Here is a 20822-nt window from a genome sequence, read left to right as displayed (position 1 = left end):
ATGGGGCAAATCTTTATTTCCTGTTTTCAGCCTATCTTGAAGGCTATCGAACAGGCAGTAGTCACACCGGACAATTCCTATATTTGTGTAAATTACTAACAAAGAATTAAAGGGAAACTGAAATGCATTTCTGACTCATTAGTCGTCATCAGCCAGCCATACCCTTCTGAGATTCGAACCATGGGCTGATTGCATATGAGGCAGTGTTATTTGCCTCTAAGCCACAAGGTCTCTCTCGCTCTGTTAGCTTTTTTTTTCTGCAAGGGAAGATATGTTTCAAATGTTAACTCTTTAGATTACCTTGCTAGGCCCCAAACATGGGGCAAATCTTTATTTCCTGTTTTCAGCCTATCTTGAAGGCTATCGAACAGGCAGTAGTCACACCGGACAATTCCTATATTTGTGTAAATTACTAACAAAGAATTAAAGGGAAACTGAAATGCATTTCTGACTCATTAGTCGTCATCAGCCAGCCATACCCTTCTGAGATTCGAACCATGGGCTGATTGCATATGAGGCAGTGTTATTTGCCTCTAAGCCACAAGGTCTCTCTCGCTCTGTTAGCTTTTTTTTTTCTGCAAGGGAAGATATGTTTCAAATGTTAACTCTTTAGATTACCTTGCTAGGCCCCAAACATGGGGCAAATCTTTATTTCCTGTTTTCAGCCTATCTTGAAGGCTATCGAACAGGCAGTAGTCACACCGGACAATTCCTATATTTGTGTAAATTACTAACAAAGAATTAAAGGGAAACTGAAATGCATTTCTGACTCATTAGTCGTCATCAGCCAGCCATACCCTTCTGAGATTCGAACCATGGGCTGATTGCATATGAGGCAGTGTTATTTGCCTCTAAGCCACAAGGTCTCTCTCGCTCTGTTAGCTTTTTTTTCTGCAAGGGAAGATATGTTTCAAATGTTAACTCTTTAGATTACCTTGCTAGGCCCCAAACATGGGGCAAATCTTTATTTCCTGTTTTCAGCCTATCTTGAAGGCTATCGAACAGGCAGTAGTCACACCGGACAATTCCTATATTTGTGTAAATTACTAACAAAGAATTAAAGGGAAACTGAAATGCATTTCTGACTCATTAGTCGTCATCAGCCAGCCATACCCTTCTGAGATTCGAACCATGGGCTGATTGCATATGAGGCAGTGTTATTTGCCTCTAAGCCACAAGGTCTCTCTCGCTCTGTTAGCTTTTTTTTCTGCAAGGGAAGATATGTTTCAAATGTTAACTCTTTAGATTACCTTGCTAGGCCCCAAACATGGGGCAAATCTTTATTTCCTGTTTTCAGCCTATCTTGAAGGCTATCGAACAGGCAGTAGTCACACCGGACAATTCCTATATTTGTGTAAATTACTAACAAAGAATTAAAGGGAAACTGAAATGCATTTCTGACTCATTAGTCGTCATCAGCCAGCCATACCCTTCTGAGATTCGAACCATGGGCTGATTGCATATGAGGCAGTGTTATTTGCCTCTAAGCCACAAGGTCTCTCTCGCTCTGTTAGCTTTTTTTTCTGCAAGGGAAGATATGTTTCAAATGTTAACTCTTTAGATTACCTTGCTAGGCCCCAAACATGGGGCAAATCTTTATTTCCTGTTTTCAGCCTATCTTGAAGGCTATCGAACAGGCAGTAGTCACACCGGACAATTCCTATATTTGTGTAAATTACTAACAAAGAATTAAAGGGAAACTGAAATGCATTTCTGACTCATTAGTCGTCATCAGCCAGCCATACCCTTCTGAGATTCGAACCATGGGCTGATTGCATATGAGGCAGTGTTATTTGCCTCTAAGCCACAAGGTCTCTCTCGCTCTGTTAGCTTTTTTTTCTGCAAGGGAAGATATGTTTCAAATGTTAACTCTTTAGATTACCTTGCTAGGCCCCAAACATGGGGCAAATCTTTATTTCCTGTTTTCAGCCTATCTTGAAGGCTATCGAACAGGCAGTAGTCACACCGGACAATTCCTATATTTGTGTAAATTACTAACAAAGAATTAAAGGGAAACTGAAATGCATTTCTGACTCATTAGTCGTCATCAGCCAGCCATACCCTTCTGAGATTCGAACCATGGGCTGATTGCATATGAGGCAGTGTTATTTGCCTCTAAGCCACAAGGTCTCTCTCGCTCTGTTAGCTTTTTTTTCTGCAAGGGAAGATATGTTTCAAATGTTAACTCTTTAGATTACCTTGCTAGGCCCCAAACATGGGGCAAATCTTTATTTCCTGTTTTCAGCCTATCTTGAAGGCTATCGAACAGGCAGTAGTCACACCGGACAATTCCTATATTTGTGTAAATTACTAACAAAGAATTAAAGGGAAACTGAAATGCATTTCTGACTCATTAGTCGTCATCAGCCAGCCATACCCTTCTGAGATTCGAACCATGGGCTGATTGCATATGAGGCAGTGTTATTTGCCTCTAAGCCACAAGGTCTCTCTCGCTCTGTTAGCTTTTTTTCTGCAAGGGAAGATATGTTTCAAATGTTAACTCTTTAGATTACCTTGCTAGGCCCCAAACATGGGGCAAATCTTTATTTCCTGTTTTCAGCCTATCTTGAAGGCTATCGAACAGGCAGTAGTCACACCGGACAATTCCTATATTTGTGTAAATTACTAACAAAGAATTAAAGGGAAACTGAAATGCATTTCTGACTCATTAGTCGTCATCAGCCAGCCATACCCTTCTGAGATTCGAACCATGGGCTGATTGCATATGAGGCAGTGTTATTTGCCTCTAAGCCACAAGGTCTCTCTCGCTCTGTTAGCTTTTTTTTCTGCAAGGGAAGATATGTTTCAAATGTTAACTCTTTAGATTACCTTGCTAGGCCCCAAACATGGGGCAAATCTTTATTTCCTGTTTTCAGCCTATCTTGAAGGCTATCGAACAGGCAGTAGTCACACCGGACAATTCCTATATTTGTGTAAATTACTAACAAAGAATTAAAGGGAAACTGAAATGCATTTCTGACTCATTAGTCGTCATCAGCCAGCCATACCCTTCTGAGATTCGAACCATGGGCTGATTGCATATGAGGCAGTGTTATTTGCCTCTAAGCCACAAGGTCTCTCTCGCTCTGTTAGCTTTTTTTTCTGCAAGGGAAGATATGTTTCAAATGTTAACTCTTTAGATTACCTTGCTAGGCCCCAAACATGGGGCAAATCTTTATTTCCTGTTTTCAGCCTATCTTGAAGGCTATCGAACAGGCAGTAGTCACACCGGACAATTCCTATATTTGTGTAAATTACTAACAAAGAATTAAAGGGAAACTGAAATGCATTTCTGACTCATTAGTCGTCATCAGCCAGCCATACCCTTCTGAGATTCGAACCATGGGCTGATTGCATATGAGGCAGTGTTATTTGCCTCTAAGCCACAAGGTCTCTCTCGCTCTGTTAGCTTTTTTTTCTGCAAGGGAAGATATGTTTCAAATGTTAACTCTTTAGATTACCTTGCTAGGCCCCAAACATGGGGCAAATCTTTATTTCCTGTTTTCAGCCTATCTTGAAGGCTATCGAACAGGCAGTAGTCACACCGGACAATTCCTATATTTGTGTAAATTACTAACAAAGAATTAAAGGGAAACTGAAATGCATTTCTGACTCATTAGTCGTCATCAGCCAGCCATACCCTTCTGAGATTCGAACCATGGGCTGATTGCATATGAGGCAGTGTTATTTGCCTCTAAGCCACAAGGTCTCTCTCGCTCTGTTAGCTTTTTTTTCTGCAAGGGAAGATATGTTTCAAATGTTAACTCTTTAGATTACCTTGCTAGGCCCCAAACATGGGGCAAATCTTTATTTCCTGTTTTCAGCCTATCTTGAAGGCTATCGAACAGGCAGTAGTCACACCGGACAATTCCTATATTTGTGTAAATTACTAACAAAGAATTAAAGGGAAACTGAAATGCATTTCTGACTCATTAGTCGTCATCAGCCAGCCATACCCTTCTGAGATTCGAACCATGGGCTGATTGCATATGAGGCAGTGTTATTTGCCTCTAAGCCACAAGGTCTCTCTCGCTCTGTTAGCTTTTTTTTCTGCAAGGGAAGATATGTTTCAAATGTTAACTCTTTAGATTACCTTGCTAGGCCCCAAACATGGGGCAAATCTTTATTTCCTGTTTTCAGCCTATCTTGAAGGCTATCGAACAGGCAGTAGTCACACCGGACAATTCCTATATTTGTGTAAATTACTAACAAAGAATTAAAGGGAAACTGAAATGCATTTCTGACTCATTAGTCGTCATCAGCCAGCCATACCCTTCTGAGATTCGAACCATGGGCTGATTGCATATGAGGCAGTGTTATTTGCCTCTAAGCCACAAGGTCTCTCTCGCTCTGTTAGCTTTTTTTTCTGCAAGGGAAGATATGTTTCAAATGTTAACTCTTTAGATTACCTTGCTAGGCCCCAAACATGGGGCAAATCTTTATTTCCTGTTTTCAGCCTATCTTGAAGGCTATCGAACAGGCAGTAGTCACACCGGACAATTCCTATATTTGTGTAAATTACTAACAAAGAATTAAAGGGAAACTGAAATGCATTTCTGACTCATTAGTCGTCATCAGCCAGCCATACCCTTCTGAGATTCGAACCATGGGCTGATTGCATATGAGGCAGTGTTATTTGCCTCTAAGCCACAAGGTCTCTCTCGCTCTGTTCGAATCTCAGAAGGGTATGGCTGGCTGATGACGACTAATGAGTCAGAAATGCATTTCAGTTTCCCTTTAATTCTTTGTTAGTAATTTACACAAATATAGGAATTGTCCGGTGTGACTACTGCCTGTTCGATAGCCTTCAAGATAGGCTGAAAACAGGAAATAAAGATTTGCCCCATGTTTGGGGCCTAGCAAGGTAATCTAAAGAGTTAACATTTGAAACATATCTTCCCTTGCAGAAAAAAAAGCTAACAGAGCGAGAGAGACCTTGTGGCTTAGAGGCAAATAACACTGCCTCATATGCAATCAGCCCATGGTTCGAATCTCAGAAGGGTATGGCTGGCTGATGACGACTAATGAGTCAGAAATGCATTTCAGTTTCCCTTTAATTCTTTGTTAGTAATTTACACAAATATAGGAATTGTCCGGTGTGACTACTGCCTGTTCGATAGCCTTCAAGATAGGCTGAAAACAGGAAATAAAGATTTGCCCCATGTTTGGGGCCTAGCAAGGTAATCTAAAGAGTTAACATTTGAAACATATCTTCCCTTGCAGAAAAAAAAGCTAACAGAGCGAGAGAGACCTTGTGGCTTAGAGGCAAATAACACTGCCTCATATGCAATCAGCCCATGGTTCGAATCTCAGAAGGGTATGGCTGGCTGATGACGACTAATGAGTCAGAAATGCATTTCAGTTTCCCTTTAATTCTTTGTTAGTAATTTACACAAATATAGGAATTGTCCGGTGTGACTACTGCCTGTTCGATAGCCTTCAAGATAGGCTGAAAACAGGAAATAAAGATTTGCCCCATGTTTGGGGCCTAGCAAGGTAATCTAAAGAGTTAACATTTGAAACATATCTTCCCTTGCAGAAAAAAAAGCTAACAGAGCGAGAGAGACCTTGTGGCTTAGAGGCAAATAACACTGCCTCATATGCAATCAGCCCATGGTTCGAATCTCAGAAGGGTATGGCTGGCTGATGACGACTAATGAGTCAGAAATGCATTTCAGTTTCCCTTTAATTCTTTGTTAGTAATTTACACAAATATAGGAATTGTCCGGTGTGACTACTGCCTGTTCGATAGCCTTCAAGATAGGCTGAAAACAGGAAATAAAGATTTGCCCCATGTTTGGGGCCTAGCAAGGTAATCTAAAGAGTTAACATTTGAAACATATCTTCCCTTGCAGAAAAAAAAGCTAACAGAGCGAGAGAGACCTTGTGGCTTAGAGGCAAATAACACTGCCTCATATGCAATCAGCCCATGGTTCGAATCTCAGAAGGGTATGGCTGGCTGATGACGACTAATGAGTCAGAAATGCATTTCAGTTTCCCTTTAATTCTTTGTTAGTAATTTACACAAATATAGGAATTGTCCGGTGTGACTACTGCCTGTTCGATAGCCTTCAAGATAGGCTGAAAACAGGAAATAAAGATTTGCCCCATGTTTGGGGCCTAGCAAGGTAATCTAAAGAGTTAACATTTGAAACATATCTTCCCTTGCAGAAAAAAAAGCTAACAGAGCGAGAGAGACCTTGTGGCTTAGAGGCAAATAACACTGCCTCATATGCAATCAGCCCATGGTTCGAATCTCAGAAGGGTATGGCTGGCTGATGACGACTAATGAGTCAGAAATGCATTTCAGTTTCCCTTTAATTCTTTGTTAGTAATTTACACAAATATAGGAATTGTCCGGTGTGACTACTGCCTGTTCGATAGCCTTCAAGATAGGCTGAAAACAGGAAATAAAGATTTGCCCCATGTTTGGGGCCTAGCAAGGTAATCTAAAGAGTTAACATTTGAAACATATCTTCCCTTGCAGAAAAAAAAGCTAACAGAGCGAGAGAGACCTTGTGGCTTAGAGGCAAATAACACTGCCTCATATGCAATCAGCCCATGGTTCGAATCTCAGAAGGGTATGGCTGGCTGATGACGACTAATGAGTCAGAAATGCATTTCAGTTTCCCTTTAATTCTTTGTTAGTAATTTACACAAATATAGGAATTGTCCGGTGTGACTACTGCCTGTTCGATAGCCTTCAAGATAGGCTGAAAACAGGAAATAAAGATTTGCCCCATGTTTGGGGCCTAGCAAGGTAATCTAAAGAGTTAACATTTGAAACATATCTTCCCTTGCAGAAAAAAAAGCTAACAGAGCGAGAGAGACCTTGTGGCTTAGAGGCAAATAACACTGCCTCATATGCAATCAGCCCATGGTTCGAATCTCAGAAGGGTATGGCTGGCTGATGACGACTAATGAGTCAGAAATGCATTTCAGTTTCCCTTTAATTCTTTGTTAGTAATTTACACAAATATAGGAATTGTCCGGTGTGACTACTGCCTGTTCGATAGCCTTCAAGATAGGCTGAAAACAGGAAATAAAGATTTGCCCCATGTTTGGGGCCTAGCAAGGTAATCTAAAGAGTTAACATTTGAAACATATCTTCCCTTGCAGAAAAAAAAGCTAACAGAGCGAGAGAGACCTTGTGGCTTAGAGGCAAATAACACTGCCTCATATGCAATCAGCCCATGGTTCGAATCTCAGAAGGGTATGGCTGGCTGATGACGACTAATGAGTCAGAAATGCATTTCAGTTTCCCTTTAATTCTTTGTTAGTAATTTACACAAATATAGGAATTGTCCGGTGTGACTACTGCCTGTTCGATAGCCTTCAAGATAGGCTGAAAACAGGAAATAAAGATTTGCCCCATGTTTGGGGCCTAGCAAGGTAATCTAAAGAGTTAACATTTGAAACATATCTTCCCTTGCAGAAAAAAAAGCTAACAGAGCGAGAGAGACCTTGTGGCTTAGAGGCAAATAACACTGCCTCATATGCAATCAGCCCATGGTTCGAATCTCAGAAGGGTATGGCTGGCTGATGACGACTAATGAGTCAGAAATGCATTTCAGTTTCCCTTTAATTCTTTGTTAGTAATTTACACAAATATAGGAATTGTCCGGTGTGACTACTGCCTGTTCGATAGCCTTCAAGATAGGCTGAAAACAGGAAATAAAGATTTGCCCCATGTTTGGGGCCTAGCAAGGTAATCTAAAGAGTTAACATTTGAAACATATCTTCCCTTGCAGAAAAAAAAGCTAACAGAGCGAGAGAGACCTTGTGGCTTAGAGGCAAATAACACTGCCTCATATGCAATCAGCCCATGGTTCGAATCTCAGAAGGGTATGGCTGGCTGATGACGACTAATGAGTCAGAAATGCATTTCAGTTTCCCTTTAATTCTTTGTTAGTAATTTACACAAATATAGGAATTGTCCGGTGTGACTACTGCCTGTTCGATAGCCTTCAAGATAGGCTGAAAACAGGAAATAAAGATTTGCCCCATGTTTGGGGCCTAGCAAGGTAATCTAAAGAGTTAACATTTGAAACATATCTTCCCTTGCAGAAAAAAAAGCTAACAGAGCGAGAGAGACCTTGTGGCTTAGAGGCAAATAACACTGCCTCATATGCAATCAGCCCATGGTTCGAATCTCAGAAGGGTATGGCTGGCTGATGACGACTAATGAGTCAGAAATGCATTTCAGTTTCCCTTTAATTCTTTGTTAGTAATTTACACAAATATAGGAATTGTCCGGTGTGACTACTGCCTGTTCGATAGCCTTCAAGATAGGCTGAAAACAGGAAATAAAGATTTGCCCCATGTTTGGGGCCTAGCAAGGTAATCTAAAGAGTTAACATTTGAAACATATCTTCCCTTGCAGAAAAAAAAGCTAACAGAGCGAGAGAGACCTTGTGGCTTAGAGGCAAATAACACTGCCTCATATGCAATCAGCCCATGGTTCGAATCTCAGAAGGGTATGGCTGGCTGATGACGACTAATGAGTCAGAAATGCATTTCAGTTTCCCTTTAATTCTTTGTTAGTAATTTACACAAATATAGGAATTGTCCGGTGTGACTACTGCCTGTTCGATAGCCTTCAAGATAGGCTGAAAACAGGAAATAAAGATTTGCCCCATGTTTGGGGCCTAGCAAGGTAATCTAAAGAGTTAACATTTGAAACATATCTTCCCTTGCAGAAAAAAAGCTAACAGAGCGAGAGAGACCTTGTGGCTTAGAGGCAAATAACACTGCCTCATATGCAATCAGCCCATGGTTCGAATCTCAGAAGGGTATGGCTGGCTGATGACGACTAATGAGTCAGAAATGCATTTCAGTTTCCCTTTAATTCTTTGTTAGTAATTTACACAAATATAGGAATTGTCCGGTGTGACTACTGCCTGTTCGATAGCCTTCAAGATAGGCTGAAAACAGGAAATAAAGATTTGCCCCATGTTTGGGGCCTAGCAAGGTAATCTAAAGAGTTAACATTTGAAACATATCTTCCCTTGCAGAAAAAAAAGCTAACAGAGCGAGAGAGACCTTGTGGCTTAGAGGCAAATAACACTGCCTCATATGCAATCAGCCCATGGTTCGAATCTCAGAAGGGTATGGCTGGCTGATGACGACTAATGAGTCAGAAATGCATTTCAGTTTCCCTTTAATTCTTTGTTAGTAATTTACACAAATATAGGAATTGTCCGGTGTGACTACTGCCTGTTCGATAGCCTTCAAGATAGGCTGAAAACAGGAAATAAAGATTTGCCCCATGTTTGGGGCCTAGCAAGGTAATCTAAAGAGTTAACATTTGAAACATATCTTCCCTTGCAGAAAAAAAAGCTAACAGAGCGAGAGAGACCTTGTGGCTTAGAGGCAAATAACACTGCCTCATATGCAATCAGCCCATGGTTCGAATCTCAGAAGGGTATGGCTGGCTGATGACGACTAATGAGTCAGAAATGCATTTCAGTTTCCCTTTAATTCTTTGTTAGTAATTTACACAAATATAGGAATTGTCCGGTGTGACTACTGCCTGTTCGATAGCCTTCAAGATAGGCTGAAAACAGGAAATAAAGATTTGCCCCATGTTTGGGGCCTAGCAAGGTAATCTAAAGAGTTAACATTTGAAACATATCTTCCCTTGCAGAAAAAAAAAGCTAACAGAGCGAGAGAGACCTTGTGGCTTAGAGGCAAATAACACTGCCTCATATGCAATCAGCCCATGGTTCGAATCTCAGAAGGGTATGGCTGGCTGATGACGACTAATGAGTCAGAAATGCATTTCAGTTTCCCTTTAATTCTTTGTTAGTAATTTACACAAATATAGGAATTGTCCGGTGTGACTACTGCCTGTTCGATAGCCTTCAAGATAGGCTGAAAACAGGAAATAAAGATTTGCCCCATGTTTGGGGCCTAGCAAGGTAATCTAAAGAGTTAACATTTGAAACATATCTTCCCTTGCAGAAAAAAAAGCTAACAGAGCGAGAGAGACCTTGTGGCTTAGAGGCAAATAACACTGCCTCATATGCAATCAGCCCATGGTTCGAATCTCAGAAGGGTATGGCTGGCTGATGACGACTAATGAGTCAGAAATGCATTTCAGTTTCCCTTTAATTCTTTGTTAGTAATTTACACAAATATAGGAATTGTCCGGTGTGACTACTGCCTGTTCGATAGCCTTCAAGATAGGCTGAAAACAGGAAATAAAGATTTGCCCCATGTTTGGGGCCTAGCAAGGTAATCTAAAGAGTTAACATTTGAAACATATCTTCCCTTGCAGAAAAAAAAGCTAACAGAGCGAGAGAGACCTTGTGGCTTAGAGGCAAATAACACTGCCTCATATGCAATCAGCCCATGGTTCGAATCTCAGAAGGGTATGGCTGGCTGATGACGACTAATGAGTCAGAAATGCATTTCAGTTTCCCTTTAATTCTTTGTTAGTAATTTACACATATATATATACATATACATATATATATATATATATATATATATATATATATATATATATATATATATATATATATATATTCACAAATATAATGTGAAAAGAGGCTCAGTGAAGGAAATATAACTGTATGAATTGGCAAAAAAGTAGGTCAGATATATTAAAAGTCCACAAGGCAAAATGCTGCATTTATGTTTCTAAAAAGCAAAAATACGTTTGTTCTTAAGACAAGATATTAAAGCAATATCTGCCTTTCCTTATAGCAGTCTTGACCAACCCTGTGCCCTTTAAATCTGAAAATGTTGTCTGGCTAATCTGCAAATGTTGATGAATGAATTTATATTTCTATATATTTTGGCCAAACATCTTGACTGTGGCATAGGAATGCAGCCAGATTTATATCTGGAATCAAAATGAAGAGAACAAATAAATCTGAACCAAGAAACATAGGAGCCAAGAATAGCAATCAGTCTGATGTGTCAATACGAGTGCTGCCATCTCTTGATGCTATATCAAAGCTAAGACAGCACGATTTTCCAGAAGACTGAAGACTATTTCAACATGACAGAAGCCATGTGGAGATTTCAAGAAAGTTTCCATAGTGGAGAGTAACATGGAAAATACCCAAACTAGCAGCTTGGAGCAGCCACCATTGCAAGCTCTTTTCTCTCAGAGTTTGACAGAAGATGTACCCCAGAGATATTGCAATCACATGACCGTGAGGGATGGTGCAATGGTCGCAACTTTTCCCAAGACCGTCATAACCTCAAACCATTGTTGTAAATTGAGGACTATCTGTCACTTCTTCAACTTAATCCAAGGCCATAAATACATGTGTAAAAGCTTTTGGTGCACTGTACAGATTTTTTTGTCTCAATTATCCCATGGCACATAACAAAAAGGTTACTAATGGACAATGTAATTTAATTGTTTCTTATATGCTTTTTTATTCAGCACTTGAAATGGTTACTATCCTAAATAATATTAAAATAGATTGGAAATATTAAAACCTGTATTAATTTCATGTTTTGCCAGTGCTAAATGAGAGAGAGAAATGAATACTGCAACGAAAGAAAAGCCAGGTAAGAGGTTTGAAAAAGCGAATAAAGAACAAATGAAAGAGCTACTTGCTTCATTTAGGCATAATCTTAAATTAAGCACCAGCTAAAATAGCTCCCTGTTCTTTTTTGTCCTTGGGTAAAGTCAGAAGAAAGAAAAACCCATTGCTCTTGTTTTTCATATTTTTAACCATGGTAAATTGCAAAGCCAGGCTGGTGAAGAAAGAGAAAGAAGTAAACGATTCTGAGGTTCATTCACATCACTCTAAATCATATACATGAGAATCAAGTCCATTTGCTACAATGGAAGGGTTGGAGCAAATCTAGATTTTAATGAAATAAAACTTTGGGCTTCAGGCTTTAGTCTAACATTTTTCTCAGGATTTTTGTAAAGACAATATGCAAAATGAAGACTCTTCTAATCTCTCAGAAAGAAGAGTAGAACAAAAGTATAATATATAATTGAATTCTTCATGTCTGGAGAATCAATTTTTTCCAGTTCAGACCGGCTCTTACTATGATGAACCTGCCTAAATGACAGGAAGTCTCTCACTGCATTGTGGGGACTGTGTTGTCCAATGAAAGAAAAACTGGCTTTCCGTTATGAAATTTAATGTCATGAGAAACCAACTCTTCACTACACATTTATACAAGTGAATAAAACTAATGGAGAGCTGTAAGCAAAAGAAAAGCCAAGAAACTGTTAAAAAAATTAATACATCTGTGATTTGGAACTAGAAGGTGCTTTTTCAGTGCTTTCAACACTGAAAAACATCCTAAAAATGATTAAGAATAGGGACAACACACATTAAAATTTAGTGCCTCTAGTCCCAGATGAACAATCAGGAATGAAAAACAAATGAAAAAAGAGAAGAGCCAAAGGACAGGGTGTTACATTTGGAACTTGAATTAGTAGTTGAAATTCCAGCTCATAAAAATGGACTCATTGGGTGGGAAAAAACGTTATGCCTCAGCTTCAATTCCACATCTGTAAAAATAGGATGTCTGAATCCAAAGGCTGATTGTGAGAAAGAATAAGAAAAGAAACTAAAAACCATGAAGCGCTAAGAATACTGATGTAGACGGGTTAAAAAATTGGGACGGCTAATTTTGGCCAGGGAATCACCATCCCAAACTAGAAAGATCTCCAAGGGGACCTAGAGAGATATGTGAGGAGTGTGAACTTAAAACTAAAGGAGAGGGGAATCCTTTATATGTGCACTTTTTAACTTAGCCACACTAAGTTTTGAAAGGTTAGGGCTGTTCCAAAGAAGCAAGGACAATAATTGGGGAAAGATTACCAGGCAATTGCTCAACTTGATTGCTTTCCATCAATCTTTATATGAGAAGACATGGTACCTGCCATGACATACATCGCATTTAATGCACCAAACTTATTTCACAGGGAAAGGCAGTCACCTGCAATGGCATACAAGGATAGGTATCTGGCCAAACAGCCTACAATCAGGGTTCCTGTATTTTAGGAAGATTATATTTAGGTTGTGTAGGATGTGTAACCTTTTTTTTTAGTTGCCAGCATGCAATTTGGATTTTCTTTATACAGCTGAAATTTTTCAGTGCAACTGTCCTATTTCCAGTTTACTGTTGTCCAGTCAATTCATGTCTGAGGACTGCCAGCTATCAAATCTTACCTAGGTGAAAAAGGGTACATTAAAATGCTTAACAAATTTAAATATTGATAAATAAGCCTGAATTTTGTATTCCAAGAGCAATAAGGACCTGAGGTTCCAAGGGAATGTTGCTGTTTGAAGATTGGATACTTTAAAAAACAGGACCGTCTCTTTGTTTATGGGTCTCTCCTCTGTGCCATTTTTGTACACTTGTAAATAAACAGGTATTACAAAATTACCAGAAGTCTCCTATAGGTTTTTTCCTGGTAAAAGCAGAAAAAATTGGCAATATGTGGAATATACAATGGACTTATTTCTTCTTTTTCACTTCCTCTGTTCTCTACCCTTGTTACTATGTACTGCACCGGCCTTTTAAATCAACCGTTTACTAAGCATTTTAGCCAGAATGAAGACTAACGATGGAAATGAGAAAGAAAGAGAGAGAGAGAGAGAGAGAGAGAGAGAGAGAGAGAGAGAGAGAGAAAGAAAGAAAGAAAGAAAGAAAGAAAGAAAGAAAGAAAGAGAAAGAAAGAAAGAAAGAAAGAAAGAAAGAAAGAAAGAAAGAAAGAAAGAAAGAAAGAGAAAGAAAGAAAGAAAGATTTCTAGCAATACTGAACAAAGATTGCCAAATCAGTATGAAGGAGAAAATTATGGGATGGGATGAAGGAAATTTTTTAGTTTAGAAATTATAGTGAAAGAATAAAAAGAATAAAGGTGGTTACTAAACTGAATTCTTTCGCCAAAAAGATTATTATGGCTAAGCAGTCTAGAGCTTCAGGGACTACATGATTAAATAGATTAAATATGGAAATAGCCAAAACAAAAATATTGGTCTAAATATGACACTGTGTTTTGCTTCAGAAATATAATCTACTTCCACTAGGAATTAAGAAGTTTCAAAATAATATATATCCTGGATATAATCATATTCTTTCTTTTAAGAAATATATTTAAAAACTGCAAAGAAGTATCTGGGAGATATTATCCTGCTGCCTGCCTAGGATGTGTGTGTTGATGCTTACTAATTATTCATGTGTCAACAAGTTGTATTTTTCTGGACTCAGAAGTTATACAAGATCAGACCTGGTTAATACCTGAATAACACACTACCAAGAAATGCCAGAGTTGTAGATTACCATAGATGGGAATATCAAAAATCATCTTAGAAGAAGACAGTGGCAAACCATGTTAATAACATTGCCAAGAAAGCTTCATGAGAGAGTCCATGAAGTCAGCAAGGGTAAGGTTTGACTTGAAGGAGATCGACCTTTAAGTAGGATTCTCACTTGTAACTCTGGTGTTTGTCTATGTGTATATCTGTTTGTGTTATTGAAATCCAATCCAATCTTTCTCAGAAGCAGGCACTAAAGCAGGCCCTAGCCCAACAAACCATTGTTCCCAAGAACAAAAATAGAATATAAAATAACTCAATTTCTTCATTGCATTTGCCTTTTTTCTTGAAAAAGGGTATAAATGAAAACAGCAAAATTAAGTTTAAGAGAGAGAAGTCAAAAGGATTGGGACATAGGTTGATTGTGGGTGCATTCTCATCTCATGGGAATTTCTAAAGTTTGTATTGGTCAAGATGTCTGTTACAGGATGTAAAAAGAGAGTTTCACCCATCAGACTTCGTGTATGAGTAAGTAGCTAAATGTTTTTGTATATTTTTTAATGGAATATGACTTGTCAATTTGGTGAAGCTGTCTAGATTATTCTAATTACCTTTGATCTTTCCCTTATTCCTTAGCTTAGTGAGTCATATTGTTTTCTTTTCACTTCACTGATTCTTTGATATTGAGTCTGTTCTGGGACTAATTTTGCATCACCCTTCTACTTTTCTTTGTATACATGGAGAAACCACAATTCTGCAAACTAACATATCCAGAACCAAGTAGTTATAACAACTGATTGATTTCTTTTTAGCTAGGCATAATGTCCATGCTGAATTCCTAGCACAGAAGCAGTTTACAGTTGTTATTTTATATGTATATATATTATATATATTTAAGAAAAAAGAGTGACTTTTTTGAATTAGCCAAAGATGATATTTAGCTAATATTTTGACCACAGTAATCTTCAAACAATAAAGCTTGGAGAGGTCACAGGTATGATGCTATAGTCAGTTTTACAAAATGGATAGAATACTCTTTCAGTTGAAATTGCCTGGATAAGAAATGTGCACCTTCCCTGAGCAGGATCCCCCAAACAAAACGGATTGTACCACAACTATGAAGCATGTTACAGGTAGTTTTCATTTAGTGAATGCCTCATTTAGTGTCCATTTGCACTTACAAAGAAGATGAAAATGCAATTTCATGACAAATCTTTGCATTTATAAACTTTGTAGATCTATAAACCAAAAAAAAATGTGAATTAAAACCATAAGCACATTTGTAGTTTCATTTAGTGACCATGTTGCTTAATGACCAAGTTGCCAATGGCAATTGTGGTTGCTAAACAAGGGCTACCTGTAAAGAAACAGCAATGTCCAAACAAACAGCTGTTAAAGCAACAAATCACAAAGAAGTTTGAAAGAAAACAGCACAGTTATAGTCTGAAGCCTGTTATTTCCTAATAAAAATAGTTGGTACATGAATGAGATATATTCACTATTTATCCCCCATTAGATGGTTCAAACAGCTGGCAGTCAGAATCATCAGCATGAACCTACCTACCTCATGTGCAAGGTACTAGTTCAAAAGAAAAGTCAACAAAACAAACATTTCACCATGATAAATGTCTTGTTTTGACATAATCAGCAATTCAAAGGTGGTACAGAGGCCATTGAAAGATAAACAAGGCACAATAAAGCAGGAAAATGCTGCCTGGGCCTTTCACCAGAGTTTCGCTATTCAGTCATGAAACCAATGGACCAATGTATACAGGTATTCCTTGACTAACGACCACAAATGAGCCCAAAATGTATGTTGCTAAGTGAGACATTTGATCGTATGTTGTGAAAAATGGTCATAATTCACTTTTTTCATTGCTGTTGTAACTTCAAATGGTCACTCAATGAACGGTTATAAGTCGAGGATTACGTATACTCTTGTTTTGTCCCTCTCTCCCTCCCTCTCTCGCTCTGTCTCACTCCTCTCTCTCTCTCACACACACAAACAATTCAGATAGCAAATTGTGATACGCTAAAAATCTGTACATGACAGTCACAAATGAAACATCTTGCTATTTACCTACACACTGGTTATTTTCATTCATTCGATACCCAAACCGACAAATGGGAGGCGTTCTTCCAACATTAGGATAATTTGGAGCAGGAGCTGGGACTGGAGGCGGTGGGTACAGACTAGGTATGTAAGGATTCATATATGGGGATCGCTGGATAGGATTTGTTCGTGGGACGCATAAATAGCCGCCATTTTGGTTGACACACACCATGTCTCCTCTACAGGCCTCAGCAATAGTGCGGCATTCATCAATATCTGAAATAATCCAGAAATGGAAATGTTAACTTAGCTCTCTGCTGATTGATAGTTTGTGTCTGATTAATCACTTGTTGTTCAGTCAACTAATTAATGTATTGACTTTTAATCACATCATAAATTATTTATCCTGCTTTTCAATTTCAAATTTAATAGTTCAGTGTAAATTTCTTTTTGAGATAATTTAAGAAAAGGAGAAGTTTACAGACATAGACTGATTTTTAATAATATCCATCCCTACCCCCTCAAATGAAATGCACGTAAACAGCAAGGACCAAAAACCACTAATTTCAAACAAATAAATCGAACCAAATAAATAGAATGGGCACAAATATGGGTAGTCCTCAACTTATGTATGTTGCTAAGGGAGTCATTTCTTAAGTGAGGTTTGCCCCATTTTACAACTTTTCTTGCCACGGTTGTTAAGTGAATCTGGCTTCCCCATTGATTTTGCTGGTCAGAAGTTTGCAAAAGTTGATTACATGATCCTGGGACACTGCAACCGTCATAAATATGAACCAGTTGCCAAGCTTCTGAATTTTGATCACATGGCCATATAAGTGTGAAAAACCATCATAAGTCACTTTTTTCAGTGCAGTTGTAACTTTGAATGGTCACTAAAAGAACTGTTGTAAGTCGAGGAATGCCTGTAATAAATATATAAAAGCTCAGTCAGTTGTTGATTTTAAAGTTTGGTAATATATCCATTAAATTGATATTCAGAACAATGCCATGCGTGTCCAATGGGTCTTACTCCCAATACTGTTAGACTGTTTCCTAAATATTATGGTTTAAAGTTGTTATTTTCCAAGCAAAACTCAGATACAGTGGTATTATCCAGGCTGTTAATCTCAATTTACAGAGTGCTTCATAGGGAAAGGCATTAAAATGAAGCTATAGTTTTCACATGGCCTTCCCCTTTATTGCAATTCCCTATGTCCCTTAAAAGCAGGGGTCTTCAAACTCTGCCCTTTTATGACTCATGGATTTCAACTCCCAGAATTCCTCAGCCAGGCATGCTGGCTGAGGAATTCTGGGAGTTGAAGTCCATGAGTCATAAAAGGGCAGAGTTTGAACACCCCTGCTTAAAAGCTATTGCATGGGGGCTGCGGAGGGGGATCCTCCAATCCTCATATGGTTGGAGGACAGAAGTAGAATAATGTAGTGGGAGGAGCATTCAGGGAAAACCTTCTCCAACCTTTTCCTCCAACAAAAGCCTTCGCATTATACTTGACTTCACCCATCATGCTAAGTTACGTATAATGGAATTCATCTGTCTTTGGCTTAATATATTGCATGAGTCCACACATTATTGCTTTAATCAGATTTATATCTTATCATAGAAGTGAATATTTGTAGCTCACGGTTGAACTGTGGGGTCCTAGGTGCTCTCTGAGCTTAGCTGTTTTCTTGCAGACATTGCTACTCTAGAGTGCTACCTTACTCCCTACTAGCACTGATGATGCTACTTAGTTTGGTGAAGAAACATCTGCAAGAAAACATCCAAGATCAAAGAGCACCAAGGTATCCACATATCTTATCATATTGTGCAAACCTAACTATGATGGATTTAGTACACTATGGATAGATGACTTATCTTAACAAAGTATAAGAACTAGGTCAGGGGTAGGCAACCTTGGCTCTTTTATGACTCGTGGACTTCAACTCCCAGAATTCCTGAGGCAGCTGGCTCAGGAATTCTGGGAGTTGAAGTCCACGAGTCATAAAAGAGCCAAGGTTGCCTACCCCTGAATTAGGTCAATGTGGATGTTTTATGCAAAAGGTCAGATTAAAATTTATCCTCAGTCCTAGACTGATCTACCTTTCATAAAGTGGAATGTTTCATTTTGGCATGTGTGATTTGTAAATTAAGACAAAATTTGGAAAACCATAGTTTGGTGAATAGTTCTAGTTGGCTGTGATCACCCCATACACAGTATTAAGGCATAGACCAAATTGACCCTATTTTGGTATCTGCTGAGTAAAAATCCATCTTACCTTGCTGTTTTGTTTTCAGTAAAAGTAGAAATGTTCTGATTTCATTTTCTTCCTCTAACCTAGACTTTTATTTCTAATTACAAAAAAGACAACCTTTTCTTGTTCAAGTCACAGCATTGGCACACGTGTTTTAGGCTGGCTTTTTTTCCCGAAGACAGCAAAGGTTTGATTTGGCTGTAGAAACTGGCTCTTGTTCTAGAATTCCACGCGCCTTATATTCTTTTTTGTGTAAATATCAGTGCAAAATTTTGAACTCTCAAGAATTCATTTGAATTCTCCTGCTAGCTCTCAGCCACATTTTCGGCACTTTCACAGAGTACTAAAGTGTAAACTGACTTCAGAAATGCACAAACAAACCGATGAATAAGATCGGACAGCAACAGCCATTTTGGAGAACAAAGGTTATTCCCATTTAGAATAATAGGGCTATGTTGTTATTTGAATATGTGTGCATCTATGTGTCCCTTTTGAGAGAAAGAATGCAAAGGCTTGGGATATAACATGCAGCAGCATTAGCATTTGAGAATCATGACGTCTTTTCCACAGCAGGAGATATGCACTGGTGAAAACAGAATAATAGCCATTCTGACCCTTTAGGATATGATTTATCACATAACTCATAGAATAGCAGATTCTGGGCAACTGCTGCAAAACCCTGGAAATAGCTTATTCAGCATGATCCTTGGCTGAGATTAGCTCCTATTAGAGTTGAATAATGCTTTATAAATTTGTTTTTCTGTTTGATTTATCTTTGATGGCAAATAAAGATGCCTATATGAATAACAACAATAACGAGGATGAAGAGAAAGAGGAAGCTGCAATTTCCCAAAACTCCTTTGTAGCAGCTGGGCGGACTGTAAACATGGCTGAAATGGTTGGATGATTAGGAGAGGAGACCACCAAGCCTCTTGCATTGTTCAGGCAGGGCCAAAGTGACCCAGAAGTCAAATGTTGCCTCTGAACGATTGTACTCCAAAAATCATTGAGAGACAGAAGTGGATGGACCAGGAAAAAAAATGAGTTGGATTTAATAAAACTGACATTTAAATGATATCACCAATACTTTTAATTAAATATTTTCAAACAATTATTTCCCAGTTTTTCCTTTTCTGTTGTAAAATGATTATGATTTGGCCATACTGTTTAGAGGTCTTCTTCTGGCTGTGATCCTTGAGTTTCAGGCTTTGCATTCTTGTTTCAGAGAATTAACTCTTCTATACTCCTATGACAAACTTCCCTGTCCAGTGTCATGGATGACAACTGCCATCACTTGTAAACAGGATGGACATTTATTGTGCCTGGCTGGAAATGATAATGAGACATGTAGGCCATACATCTGGGGGACATTAAGTTAGCAAAGCATGCTAAATACTATTTAGAAACACTTATGTCATATTGGCATTACTTGAATTATTCCACTATTTAAAAGTGGGACTGATGTGATGAAGGAAGAAAACAGTAAGCAGCAGGGTACCACAAGGCTCTGCCTTAGGCTCAGTACTCTTCAATATCTTCATAAATGACTTAGATGAGGGAATTGAAGGGAAACTCATCAAATTTGCAGATGACACCAAACTGGCAAGGGTAGCCAACACCCCAGAAGACAAACTCAGGATCCAAAAAGATCTAGACAAACTTGAACAATGGTACCTATCCAACAACATGAGTTTCAATGTGGAGAAAAGTAAAATTGTACATTTAGTCAGGAAAAATCAAAGGTATAAGTACAGATTGGGCAAGACTGCTTTACTACTGCATTACAAAACCCTCATAAGACCACACCTGGAATACTGCAACCAATTTTGGTCACCATATCACAAAAAAGATGTTGGGAGTTTGGGAAAAAAAATTCAGAGAAGAGCAACTAAGATGATCAAAGGCCTGGAGACTAAAAGAGATGAAGAACAGCTGCAGGACTTGAGTTTGGCTAGTCTAAAGAAAAGAAGAAATAGGGGAGACACGATAGCAGTATTCCAGTACTTGAGGGGCTGCCACAAAGAAGAGAGGGTCACGTTATTCACCAAAGCACCAAAGGGAAGGATGAGAAACAATGGTTGGAAACTGATCAAAGAGAGAAGCAACCTGGAATTAAGGAGAAACTTCCTGACAGTGAGGACAATTAACCAGTGGAACAGCTTGTCTCCAGAAATTGTGGGTGCTCCATTACTGGAGATTTTCAAGAAGAGACTAGACAGCCACTTGTCTGGGATGGTATAGGTTCTCCTGCTTGAGCAGGGGGCTGGATTAG

General features: G+C 38.7%; 1 protein-coding gene across 1 annotated transcript in view; it reads right to left on the bottom strand.

Moving 5' to 3' along the window:
• Positions 1–20822, bottom strand: part of FBLN5 (fibulin 5) — a 60441-nt gene that overhangs the window by 31008 nt on the left and 8611 nt on the right. Inside the window, exon 4 of the mRNA XM_083379495.1 lies at positions 16328–16576. Within this exon, the coding sequence (XP_083235621.1) occupies positions 16328–16576 (249 nt within the window). The remainder of the gene's footprint in view (positions 1–16327; positions 16577–20822) is intronic.

Source organism: Vipera ursinii, assembly GCF_947247035.1.
Source record: "Vipera ursinii genome assembly, chromosome: 1".
In the NCBI taxonomy this organism is placed as follows: domain Eukaryota; kingdom Metazoa; phylum Chordata; class Lepidosauria; order Squamata; family Viperidae; genus Vipera; species Vipera ursinii.
This window is presented reverse-complemented; position numbering and strand designations above follow the sequence as displayed.